At 39.0% G+C, this 14,425-nt stretch overlaps 1 protein-coding gene across 1 annotated transcript in view; it reads right to left on the minus strand.

Moving 5' to 3' along the window:
* Positions 1-14,425, minus strand: part of STX7 (syntaxin 7) — a 39,868-nt gene that overhangs the window by 13,608 nt on the left and 11,835 nt on the right. Inside the window, exon 3 of the mRNA XM_079780335.1 lies at positions 503-572. Within this exon, the coding sequence (XP_079636461.1) occupies positions 503-572 (70 nt within the window). The remainder of the gene's footprint in view (positions 1-502; positions 573-14,425) is intronic.

Here is a 14,425-nt window from a genome sequence, read left to right on the forward strand (position 1 = left end):
CTGTAGGGATGGATAGCCATGGGAAGTAAATCACACACACAGAGAAGCTTAGAGTACTAGTTTTCAAAAGCCATAAAAAACAACCTATTTAAAAAGTATAAGAAAACCCATGTTCACTGACAATAGGGTGGTGAAGGCTTGGGGTGGGGGCGGGCTAGGAGAGGTCAATGGGGGGACAAAGGGGACATATGTAATACTTTCAACAATAAAGATTTTTAAAATAAATAAAACTGGAAAATGAAAAAGAAGTATAAGAAAAGTAACTAAAGAAGTTCTGCTTTGATATGGTAAGCCATATCTTTAAAAAACAACAAACAAACATCTGCCTACTCTGGATATGGAAAAACTTACACAAAAGCTTGGTACAAATAGGGAAGCAGAAATAACTTATTAATTTCCCATTGTTTTCTCCAGTAAGCGTAACACTACACACTATGAAAGGAATATAACAAGTTATTTTTTCCCATTCTTCCTTTTTCTTTTTGTTTAATTAAATACTTACAGCTGTTGCCTCAATTCAGGTGTATCTTGAGGTGTTCCAAGTTGATTCAGTGTCCTCTGTATTTCCACAGCTATTATGATGGAAAATAAATGTACAATTGTTACAGATGGTAGGGCAACAGGAAATAAGTTAGAAATTAATATAAGCAATTGGGAAGTTAGAAAAACAAAGATAAATATAGAAAACAGTTAAAAAAGTGAAATAAATGGTTTATTTGAATCTAATTAGTGATAATGAATTAATTTTCAAGAGGAAATTGTGTGGGGGCATTAACATAGCAAATTGCACTTACGATCCAAAGGTATTATATTCTTCCCTCCCCCATCAGAACATTAGGCGCAATGGCACATGGACTTTCACTTAAAAATTGTGAGAAAGATAATTGCAACAATTACACAATTCATTGGAATATAAAGTAAATGAATTATGGTTAATAAACGAGGGAGGAATAACAGAATTAGAAAAAAATCATTTTTCAATTACTGTGTAATAAGTGATTCAAGCAGATCATCAAAGGATGAGAAAACCACAGGATATTCACAAGACCTGAAATTACTACCACATAGATGGTATTAATTATAAAAGAGCTAACTTATCATAGTTAAATTTGTAGCTTAAAACGAATAATCACATTTAGCACCACTAATGGTACAAACTGGCACTAAGAGCCTCCTGACAATGCGATAAGAAAGTCACAATAGGACCTCTGCGTTTGTCTTGCCAAAATATTTAACCTGCATCTAATCATGAGAAAAGAATCAGACTGATCTACATTGTGGGATAATCTACAAAAATATTGGCCTGGACTTTTAAAATGTCAACGCTACAAAAGGAAAAAAATTAAAAGCAGGCGAGCTTTCTAAATTAAAGAACGGAAGAGCCCAAAATAATAAAGTATGCAAAAGGTAGTGTGATTTTTCACTAGCTTCTAAATCAGAAAAAAAAAATGCTATGAAAAATTATGGGGACAATTGAAGAAGTTGAATTTGGAGTGAGGGGTAATAAACAAATGTTGAAAAATTTCAACAATTGGTGAACCCAGGTGAAGGTACATAAAAAGCTCACTATGCTATACTTTTATTTTTCTATAGGTTTAAAATGCTTAAAGTTAAAAACCAGGAATTTAAAATTCATGCTAAGCTCACAAACCAGAAGTCTATGACCAATGCAGTTTTAAAAAAAGCTCTTCACAATAGGCAAGGTTACCTAGTTTGACGTGTATACGTGAAATGCCAAGTAGAAATGAGTTGAAAATCCAGCTTAAGAACTAGAGAAAAACAATCCAACCCACCAATACTTTTCATTTAAAATAAGTGGTTTACTTATATAGCTCAAATGCTTTTAAATAGTCATTATTTATTTATGGGATAAAGGGAATGATTGTATTCCAAAACACAGGATAACTTTTGTTCATTGAGGATGATGTAATGATCACTGCTTTCAAATCAGAGTTGGAAAGTATAAATACTGAAGAGGAATCATAAGCATATAGCAATTGTTAACCACCCAGCTAGTTTCAAAGGAATCTCTTTTGCTTTGATTTTGGCAGATTTTCCTTTTGCAGGGTAGAGAATTCTTGTTTGCTGTTTTTAACTTATGGCTGCTTGCAATTAGTTATACATTTTCTTTTTACCTCAACAGATTTTCTTGGAATATCTTTTAAAGGTTTAAAGCTGTTTTTTATTTTTGTTTTTTCAAGTATGTTGGTCAGACTAATTGAAGTATAGACCTCTATAGGATAAAGGCAGGCACTGACCTCGTCTCTTGTCTTTTTAAAAAGTCTTATTAAGCCATGGGCAGGTTGGAGCGCCATACACCAAAAGGTTGTGGGTTCGATTCCCCGTAGGGCACATACTTACATTGCGGGTTTGATCCCAGACAGGCGAGTACGGGAGGCAACTGATCCATGTTTCTAACATCGATTTTTCTCTCTCTCTCTCCTCTTTCAAATCAATAAACATATGTTCAGGTGAGAATAAAAAGAATATTTTAGAAGTATATGATTTTCTAGCCACTGTGCTGTACACCTGAAACTAATACAGAATATTGAATGTTAATGATAATTGAAAATAAATAATATTTTTTAAAAAAGGAAAACTATCACCCACCCAAAAAAGAATTTCAACTGCTTCTGACAGGCCCAGTGGGAGCCTAAATACCCAAAGTGGTTATTCCCCTAGTTTATTTTTTTAAACAGATAGACAGCAGCCCCAGTTTTAATGCTTTCTGCCTACAGGTTAGGGAAAGGAAGAGAAAATTGAAAGCCCCTGGTGGCTCTGCACTCTAACAAAACAGTGAACCAAGAGCAACTCCAATCCCTATGTCCTTGCTCAGAAATGCCACCAAAAACCTGACAAGCTGAGCGTGGTGATACCCCTCCTATTCCCATTTATTGGTCTGCCTGCGGGATGCAGAAGGTAAGTCATGATGGCTAGCAGGACCCTAGTCGATAGTGACTCCAATTGACAAGCTCTTCAAAATGGGACATTTACCACAGACCATCACAAATTCTGGTATCTTATGTAGACCTGCTGAGATCATTTAAGTTCGCTTTGCTCTATCCTAAAAGAAATAGAAAACATGAGGAGTATGCTTTCAGTTGGTCCCTTAATCTGTATGGATTGTTGACATACTCCTGCAAAGCAAATGACAAATTGCTTTTCTTTAGTCTCAATACAAATAGGGAACAGTGCTTGGTGAGAATTATGCTGCTCCAACCCATTTTACTGAATGCCCCAAAAGGTGGCCAGCTCTGGCTTCAACTCCCCAAAAGAAACTGCAATCCAGCTAGTTCAAGTGCTAGGACAAGTAGCTCCACAACTTGGCTTTAATGACCCCATTGAATGATCCCACTGAATGACCCCATTGAATGACCCCATTGCTACTGAGCCCTGGATTAAAAGTAAACAATGGTATACTAGGTAACTAAGCGACCTGAGCTGCCCACTGTGCATTAGGTGTTACGTAGTCTCATTGGCATATCTCTTACTTCATTTTGTTCTATGTATGCCAGTCAGCTTGCCCCTGACCCCACTTCCTATAGCATTTGTTCAATGGGAAAATAAACTAGGAATGGAGGAATAAAAGCCACATATAGGCTCATCAACATGGACTTCCCCTTTCTCACACTGACCTGATTACTGGTAATGCTACATACCACTTTGTAGCAACAGCAAGCAAATGCAAATATGTGATATGACACCATTCTTGGAGGTACCAGGCAGCCACCCAGTGGCAAGATGGTTATACCCCTTCCACCTTAGTGGAGGCAGAATTTTATATGACTGAAGCAGTAGCTGTAGTTCACCCCAAGATTCTACCAGCTTCCCAGTCCATGTATCAGTCACAATCATGGTATTCCACACACCAGTGCTTCTGAGCAAGACACTCACTTTACAGAGAGAGAGAAAAAAAAGAACAGATCTCCTAAGGACACAGGGGTTCACTGCCCTGCCAGTGCTCCTTTATCTAGAACCTGCTGGGCTAGAATGTTTAATGGCCTAACGAAGGCTCAATGATGGTGTCGCCTGGGAGACAGTAGTTTCGAAAGCTGTCCCACAGGATCATTATGCTCTCAAAGGATAACCACTCCAGGGTGCTGTTTCACCCACAGCCAGAAAGAAAACTTAGATTTGGGAACTACGGGGTGGAAGTTGAAGACAAATATTTCACATGTGTACCAAATTACCCCCATGGCAAATTTTCTTCCATCTCTGGCGGTGACAGAGACAATATCCAAGTCAGAAATACAACCATGTCTTCACCCGAGTAGAAGAATGCATCTGTCCATTTGGTGCCGGGATAGTATATGTCATTGACTGAGGTCGTTGCTAATGGGAGGTAAAGGTATACCAACTCATACCAACGTGAGAGGAGAAGGGACTTAACTCTTAGGGAGCAGCTGGAGGGAACTAGTTAACACTGCCAATTTTAACCATAACAGTTAGTATCACACAACATGTGAGCCGGAGCAACAGGGACCCTGGTTTGAAAGTCTGGATCACTCTGACCAGTCCAAGTGTTGAATGAAGGCAGAGAAATGTGGAATGGCTACTCAGGGGAAACGTACTAATACAAACTGCACCTGTTTCCAGCTGTAGAGCAGCAATTACAGTCAAATAAAGAAGTTTCTAGGTGGATTACAAACTGGATGGTGATGTGGATAAATGGATAATCACTCCTGATTTCTCCATAGCAAGTCTAATGGGTTTCATTTCATTATCTAGCCTGGGTATTGTGAATTTATGGGATAGTCATATTCAATTTTAACTGGCATAGCATATGTCCAACTTTAAAGAAAACTCTTGAAACATGAAATGTAAGGAACATATTCTTTAAATAACGTTAAACAGTTTCTTGAAAAAAAATTTACATAGTCCCTGGAGGTAGGATCAGATCAAGATGCACCTCTGCAAGGACACAATGAACAAATTATTTTAACATTGTTCACTTCTAGAGAGGTGACCTTAGGGAATACATTACATTTTTCATAAAATCAAGAGAACACTATTTCCTATATATCCAAACAACCAAGAAAAGGTGCATTGCTATTTCCTCGAAACAAAAACAGTCCCCCTCTTGGAATCTGCAGAGCTTCAGGACTGAAGACCCATTCTGTTCCACGAGGGTCTGCTGCCATCTAGTGGAATACTTTAAAAATGCTTCATAGGAAAGTCTAATTTTTGTGTCAAAAAACTGAGGCAGCAGTTGGTGTGTAAGGCTATGTAATGTGACCCGTCAGTTCCCCGGGGAACAGGGAGGACACCGTTGGACCAGTGAGAGTGGCAGGCTAAGGAGCACCCTGGGCCAACCCTAACAGGCACAGAGAACGCCTTCAGATAACAGAATAGAATACAGCTATCTTCTCTCTTAGCACAAAACATTCCCATTGCTCAACCCAAAACAACTCAAGCTGTAACAGCCAATCATAGGAAACATGATTAGTAATGTATCACAAGTAAATACCTGTATCAGTGGGACAAGTGACTTTGAGATTCTGACTCGGTCTCACCCACAGCACACTGAGGAAGAAGTCGAGTTTACTGCCGACTAGGAAGTAACCTTGGGGCCAGACAGCCTGATTTGGAAACCTGACCTCTTCATCCTGGATGCTGACCTTGGCCAGTTTACCTAATCTCTCCAAGAGATAACTGCTTCAAGAGTCAAACGGTGGGATGCCGAAACCGGTTTGGCTCAGTGGATAGAGCGTCGGCCTACGGACTGAAGGGTCCCAGGTTCGATTCCCGTCAAGGGCATGTACCTTGGTTGCGGGAACATCCCCAGTAGGGGGTGTGCAGGAGGCAGCTGATGGATGTTTCTCTCTCATCGATGTTTCTGACTCTCTATCCCTCTCCCTTCCTCTCTGTAAAAAATCAATAAAATATATTTTTTAAAAAAAAGAGTCAAACGGTGAGAAAACCAACTCCTCTCAGTTATCATGAACCTCAACTGAGAATGATGTATGTAAGCACCTTTTACTGGCTATAGTAAGAGCTCAATAAATGAGAGCTAACAGTATAAACTGATTTGTTTTTCTCCTGAAGTCAGAAATGAATAAGAATATTCTTATTAACATAACTAACTAATGTGAGCCATGCTTCAGGAGGGTACCACAACTTTACTCCCTGTTATAACAATTGTAGAGATAATGATAGATATCAATTGACACTAGATAGTTATACCCCATATTTAGGAGGCAGGAGTCAGCTACCTGACAAGTATCTAGCAGTTACATACAAGTGATGTGATTGAACTAGAAAAAAAAAGTAAATATTAAAAGAAACAAACTCTGTTTTACACTCAACTCTTTTTCTCACCTATCAAACCCTCTACCTGTTTTAAACAGTGGTTTGCAATATTATAAAAGACTAGTGGACCAGTGCACGAATTTGTGCACATTGAAAGGAATTTAATTAAAATAAATATTTTAATATCACTATTCACCCTTTCTCTATAATAGGAGTGTCAACCAAATTCACGATTGACAATGACAGATCAAAACACATGCGTGCGATTGGCATCAGCGAGAGCTTTATGTGTATCACGCACATGCAAGTCAACTTAGCCTTTTATAGATATAGAATAAACTTGCTTAATTAGACCTGCTTTTTGATGTAGCTAAACTTTTTCCAGCCCAATGAAGCACCCAAACTTCTCTTTTAGGTAGTTATCAGCAACACAGCAATAAATATCAACATGAAGCAGATTATTATTGTAGATACGCAGGGAGAACAAAGGGTAAAATATTTAACTGCAGCAGTGTTTGACTATATTCTGTGCAGTGAGAAAACCTGAAGTCATTTTCAAGGTCCACCATTTCTTACTTCTTCTCAGTTGGGTCAAGTTTCTAAACTTTCTAAATCTCCGTTTTCTGGCTAATGAAAAGAAAATAGGATTCCACTGAGTCTCCTATCTACCTACTCCAGGACTTCTGTGAGGATCAAATGAGATGAGGCATGGGAAAACACTTCAAAGACATTTGGTTACAGTGTAAAATGTTTCTACCTGGCTATAAAGCAAGTCATGTTCCTGGGCTGAAGAAACTGCAAGGAGGCTAGTCGCTAGGGAGAGGAAGCGGGTGTTGCTATGTGACGTCATTACCCAGATGGGCACTTAGAATATTAGCCTTTTATATATGTAGATTATATATATATATATATATATATATACATACATACATACATACATACATACACATACATAAACTGGTCATGTTAACTACAATTAGAGAATCATTAGGTTAGGTTTGTTACTAGGTACAAGGTGCATGGGAAAATATATCACAAGTAAATACCTGTATCAGTAGCTGAAAAAAAGATCAATACAAAAAGGTCCTAAGAAAAAAAAATTAAGTCAACTTGGTCTATTTCATCTTCCAAGAAAAACCAAGAAAGGTGCGTTATAATTCTAAAAGGCACACCACAGTGGAGAAAACTCCCTAGAGAACCTGAAAGAATTACGGGCTTTTTTCCAAATAGGCTCTCTATCTCATGCTCCATCTTGTGACCCGAACAGGGAGCGTATCTTCTTTGTGGGTAAAAGAACTGACGCAAATTGTGGAGACAAGAAGGGGTGGCGAGGAAGATGCAGACCTTCCAAAGGATGAATCTCGAGTGGACGAGGGCCTCCAGGGCTGGCCAAGCCCAGGGGTTTGCTGTGCCGCCTGCCCAGCATTGCTGCACCCACGAAGCAATCTCATATTTAGAACACATTCAATTTCAAATTCCTCACTGTGTCCTTCCCAGATACTTCAAAGGTAGAAAGGCAGAGAGGTTATTAACAAAGTAGGAATTTAGGGCATTTAAAACTTATTGTAGGTTAATGAAGAGTTAAATCTGAAGGAATGGCTCTTAAAAATAAAGTACAAAAACAAGTCATTTGACTGCATGGGAACAACAGTTCGGTTTCTGAGACGGCCAGGACTTGGCAAGTTCTATCTCAGCAGAGATAGTCAGTCCTAAAGTTTTATCTCATGCACCTGCTCAGTTCACCTGCTCTGAGAGGGTCCGGAATCAGAAGTCACAAAGACCCGGGCAGGGAGTGGCCCCTTGAGAAGGTGACCTGTGTGAGCAGGGAGCACAGGCCAGGACTTGGCGAAGCAGCTTCTAACCTGCGTCTGAAAGGAAACTCTGCGCCAGGATCCCCTCGTTGTCTCTCGAGTCATGTTCAGAAGAGACACTGCTGTGTTACAAGGTCCTGGGAAAGCTGTGTTGTCATTGGTGCCTCCTTCCTAAGGTTTTTTTTCTTGAGAAAAAAAAACAAGCCAACCTGTAATAACTTAGGAGTCATGGAACAGACCTTTGCTCTCAGCAAAATCAGGTTTTCAACCATGTGAGAGCCGTACCCGCACATTCTGTTCCCTCCTCAAAGCTGTCTGGTATGTGCCACCTGAAGACCTCTGAGTTTTCAACCGTTTTATTGTAAAAACTGGACGGCTTATGATTGTAAAACATTTTATCACATATTCTGAAAATAGCTGTTCTCAGTTTTGCTTAAGTGGAGTCCTGGATTATTGGTTGTTTTTATGGCAGAATGTATAAAATCTATTTTGCAGTTTTAAAATTGAAAACAATCCTTAAAAAAAAATAAAAGGATCTCAATAAAGGGGTGGGATAAGGTGAAGCCTCATTCTAGTTCTCCAACCTTCCTGACGCCCCCCCCCTCCCCCTTGGCCCACCTCCCTGGTGAGCTTGGCCCAATAACTCGCCTTCGGCTCCAAAAGCAGCCAAAGGTAGGCCACGTCATGAAGTTCACCTCCAATTTACATGACAGCAGCAGCGATTCCCAAATCGTTACCTCAGTCCTAATTTCTGATCACGGCTATTTACCAAAATAGCGCTACTCAGATGTTGCTAAAACACTGAAAATGGGTTTCTGCTTCCAATAGGAACATGGTCGAAGTTTGTGTCTGAATCTTCCTTCCTGAAGCCATACAGAACATGGGGTGGGGGCGGGGGGGGGGAGGGGACCCATCAAAGTTACATTTGCAGAGAAATTAAGACAGCAACAAAATTCTCAAAAATACGTACACATGGCCAAAAGCTACAGAAAAGAGCAGATCCTGTGTGGGAAGCCACGTGGGTGGGGTAGGAAATAGGGGCGTTTGAGAGCGGAGTGGGGGAGGCAGAGCGGCAAGATATCACCAGCAAATGCCCACTTCCAGAGGACATAATCACGCCCCGAGTGGACCAGGAGCAGGGCTGAGGACCGGGGTCCGCTGCTGGGGGAGGTGGAAAGGGGAAGGAGGCAGGCTCCTTAGGAAGAGGTGGCTGTGTGTCTTGGGGCCAATGGCGGGGAAAGCTCTCCTACACCAAACTGGGTTCTGAGAAGCAGGGGAGAGAAATAGGCCTCCTGCAGGGCAGAGAGAACGGAGACCTTGAGCAGAGAGACTGGGCACTTCCCCTCCCCGCACTGCACTCTCCGGCCAGAACATCAAACTCATTCTCCTGAACAACAACAAAAAGAACAGATATAACCACACACAAGAAATATATCAAAAAAAAATTATAGGAAAGAATAGCAAATTCCCTACAAAGAAAACGCAGCAGGAAAAAAAAAAAGATGTTGCCACAAAGCAGAGAAGGTAAAAATTATAACCCGAAACAGTACCACCATTTTTTTTAACTCAGTGAGGCATCCGCAATTCTAAAGGAAGATCACAAAAGAACTCAAGGAGGAGATGCCAGGTTAGAGGCACTGGTGAAGTGGAAACTAGAGGACTTCGGGGGAGACTTACAGAGCACTATTTTGTAGGAACTTTGGGTTCTCCCAAGTCAATGGATAAGCAAACTAATGTAAAAGCAAACTGCTTTTAAAAAACCCAGTCTGGAGTATGAAAGGCAATTACTCTTTAATGAAAAGTATTGCTCAGCAATTGGTGAAAAACAACAAAAAATAATCAAAGAGATGAAAATACGAACTGTTGAAACCTCTTCCACCTACAACCCTTCAAGTATCTGAGCAGCAATCCTAGCTGCCCCCTTGGGGAAGCGTTCCCAGTACTTTCAAAATGCTGTATGTATCTGCTTACACAGTGTGCTCTATTTACCCTGCTCTGTGTCTCTTTCCACTGTTCACATTCACATGTTTTCCTTTTAAGAACTCAATTCACAAAAAGGTAACGTGCTGCCTTTCCTTTAAGATGTCTTTATACACCTCGCTGCTTCTTCACTGAGGTACTTGTGTACATTGCGGGCATGACATCTGACAGCTTCCCATCTTCTTCAACTGCCTTCCTTCCTTCCAGGGTCACATACTGGCACCACAGCATTCTCCTTTCTAAAATTCTCTGTCCTAGCCTTTGTCAACCAACAAGCCCTAACAGCCTCTGCACGCAAAGCTCTTGAGGAATACAATTATGCATAAAGACATGACTCCCTGCCATAGAAGAGATTATGGACCAGATAATAAAAAATGTTGGCACTTAGAAAAAATATATAAAGACTAAAAGATGAAAAAAAAAATTCACAAGCCAGCATCTTATTACCAAATGAGGGGAGATTTCGTTTGCCATAAGGCCAAACGAAAGGAAAATAAAAATTTATCCAATGGCTACTACTTTTTGAGAATATATAAATGTAATTTAAATACACTGGGTAACCTAATTTAGAGCATGCATTGCGATTTTATGGAGGGCTGATGCAAGCCAGGCACTGCTCCTATAGCATAGACAGAGCTGTGAAAAGACATTTTATCTCAGGGAGCTGACATTTTAGTAGGGTATAACTGTAGTGTTTAATTTACTAATAAAAGACATAATAAAAATAAAACAGGTTCATGAGAAAAAGAGTAATTGGAGCTGCCCCCTGCATGTCCCCTACTGGGAATGGAGCCTGCAATCCGGGCATGTGCCCTGACCGGGAATTGAACCAACACCTTGGTGCATAGGAGGACACTCAACCACAATCGCCATGGCCAGGAGTCATATCTTAAAGTCAGAATTCATAAAACAAAACAGGGTTCACTCAGATTTGGTCATAGACAGCACTCATGTTTGGTCATGTGGGAGAAAAGTCACCAGAGAAAAGAAGTTGTTGCTCTTTGTTAAAATTCCCTTGAATAAGACAATTTCCACACCTATCTCTGTTTAATGTCAACAGCTTAGGCATAAAGAAAATGACAATGAAATCAAAGCTATTGAAGTTTTTCTTCTCAAGGGGGAAAAAAGAAACACAATAAACATTTTCAGATATGTGATGTTAAAAGTAGATCTATCTATCTATCTATCTATCTATCTATCTGTCTACCAATCAAATAGCATTTTAGGAGAGAGAGGGAGAGGAGGAGGGAGAAGAGAGAGAGAACAGTTTTCAACTCCCTTTCCTCTATCAATTGCCTTCCCATCCAAAAATGTTCACCAACAGGAAAAAAAATCCCCAATTCCTGGGTAAATACACACAGCTCCAGTAAATTTCATAAACTGCTCAGGACTGGGCTGGTTTTTTCAAGAAAAGCTTGCCCTGGCACTAAAATAGAGAAGTTGACATTAGCTTCCCTTTTGTGCAATCATGTGTTAAGATGCAAAAACAAGTGTCTCCTTCACCAGACTCTAATGAAAAAAAATTGTATTCATTCTCGTAGTAACAAAAGGGCTCACATTTGTATATAGACTTTGTATTTCATCTCAGAGTCCTAAAGACCTAATGGGGACAAGAGCCAAGCACTGGCCCTAATTAACAAGTAAGTTAAGTATGCACACAGAATGAGAAGCTAATTACAGCACAAATATTTTTTCAACTCTAAACAAATCTGTGTTGGACTAACAGCTATAATCTATAGGAGCTAAGCATTAAAAAAGTGAAACAATAAAGACTCAACATAAATATTTTTCAGTCACCTTCTCTTAACCTTTATAACATGGGCTTAAGTTCAAATATTTTATCCCTCTCCAGAAAGTTCTGCCTTCCCAAATCTTCTGGAAAACACACACACACACACACACACACACACACACACACACACCATGTAATAAATCCTGCATATTTTAGCAGAACACTCTCAACACATAAATTCAGATGAGTATACTTTATTACAAATGGATCAACTTTGTTCATTTTTCAAAAGCTGTTAGCCACTCTGTATCTTCCTCTTTCAGATTACTCTTAAAAAACAAAAATAACAACTCAAATGCCAGATTCTCATTAGCACTGATGGGAAGGAAGACTTACTACAACATGGTGCACAGGGAAAACTTTTATCTCAAGGACTATGTTTCATGGTCAGCTGTTAATCATTTCTATGTGTTAATTTCCTCCAATTCATAACTTGGCTAATTCTGGCATGATTAACACCAAAATCCCTGTGACTACAACTGTCCCACCTCTTAATACTTAGAAATAATACCTAAGTCTAACTGATCTTGTGAATGACTGTATCTATTATGGGATTTTAAAAGTATTTATTATGGGTCCAGATATGGCAATTGGTCTCTTAATAACAAAGAGAATAATCCTGCATATGTTATAAGAGTTCTCAGGATTCTTTAAAACTTTGGTTAAAAATATACCCTGTTAAAGGTGGAAAACCAAAACCCAGCCCAGAGAAAAAATATATATATAAGAATATCATGCCCTAGCCAGTTTGGCTCAGTGGACAGTGTCAGCCTTCAGACTGAAAGATCCCGAGTTTGATTCTAATCAAGGGCACATGCCTGAGTTGCAGGCTCAATCCCCAGTAGGGGGCATCATCATTGATGTTTCTATCTCTCCCTCTCCTTTCCTCTCTGAAATCAATAAAAATATATTATATATATATAGTCCTAGAAAGTGAAACAGCTCACTCAAAGTCACACTGCTATTTGCATCTGATTTCAGGAAATGTGCATGCACACACATATAGCTAGTCTAATTAGAAACTTTTCCTATGGTCTCATTGGTTCTCCTAACTAAGTAATATTCTAAAAAGTCTGATTCTAATGAGGAAATTGCAATATAAATCACAATGAGATACAAATATAGCTAAAATGTAAAAGACTGTAGATGCCAAATTTGGCAAGGATTTGGAGCAATACAAACTCTGGTCACTGGTTGGTAGGAGTATAACCTGATACAACTACTTTAGGTAACTGTTTAGCTGTATCTACTTCAGCTGAACATACACATATCCAGCAACCCAATTCCTACATACATGAAACAAAAGAATGTACAAGAATGTTCATAACAGCAAAGAAACATAAACCAGAAACACTCCAAATGTCCATCAACAACAAAGAATTGATTGTGGTATGTGTGGATATGGAATATATAGAGTATTGAAAACAAAAGACCTACATTACGTGCAACCACATGGATGAATTCCAAAAACATAATGGGAGAAAGAAGTCCAACACAAAACATATTACTTGATTCTATTAAATAAAGCTTAACCTTTTGCACTCGGATGTCGAGTGTGACTCGACACTGTTAGCATCGGTAGCAGGAATCGAGAAAAAAGCAAGCGAGTGCAAAGGGTTAAAAACTAAGAAAATTAATCATGTTAGAAGTCAGGACACTAGTTATCTTCAGAGAGGGTATAAGTATGAGAAGAGCTTCAGGGGCTAGTAATGTCCTATTTAATCACATGTGTGGTGTTGTAACAGGTAATTCATTGAGCTATACACTAATAATATACTACTATATATATATATTTGACATCTATTTTTTAAGTTAAAAACAACAATAATTACGTGATAGATTTCAATACATTTATTCTGTTTCTTTAAAAAACATGAGTTCTTTCTGTGTGTTCTGAATAAATTTTTCTATATTGTTTGTTGTCTGTGCAAAGATAAACGGCCCCTATGAAAATACCCTACTTGGGTTTACCTTATACAGCAGACTCAGCCATTTCAACTCAAAGGCTTGCTTATTTTTTTGTGCTATACGTCACTAGTAGGAGTTTGTCTCTGATACTCCTCGTAAAAATGTTACTTTTGAACATCTCATGCCAAAGTTTGAGAACTAAATTTAACCACTTCTTTGATTCATGATGATTTTCTAGACCTGGGATAACAAACAGTTTAATTTACATGCCAACTCCAGTCTACGAGGAATTGCTGCCTGGCGCACTGAGAAAGACTAGACGCCGTGTCAGGGCCAGCCACAGAGAACACCGTCTATGCCGTGGGCAAAGGATGAGCATTGGGAGCACAAACACTTGCTGAGTCTGTGACAGCCAACAGAACACTTTCTCTCACAGGATGAAAATGTCTTCTTAATCATTTTAAATGCTCCACAGAGAAATTCCCAATAAAGTTCTTAAAAAGTTATATTAATATAATCTATTTTTGTCTAAATATATTTTATATTTAAGTATTTTGTTTGATATAAATTATATTACTGCAACATGGTTTAAATATTTCACTAGTAAAGCAAATTGATAAGACTACACATTATTTTTAATAAAAAGTCGTTTAAGGGAAAAAATGTTTAAATACATTTTGTTTCA

This window comes from Cnephaeus nilssonii (genome assembly GCF_951640355.1).
Source record: "Cnephaeus nilssonii genome assembly, chromosome: 9".
NCBI classification, from domain to species: Eukaryota; Metazoa; Chordata; class Mammalia; order Chiroptera; family Vespertilionidae; genus Cnephaeus; species Cnephaeus nilssonii.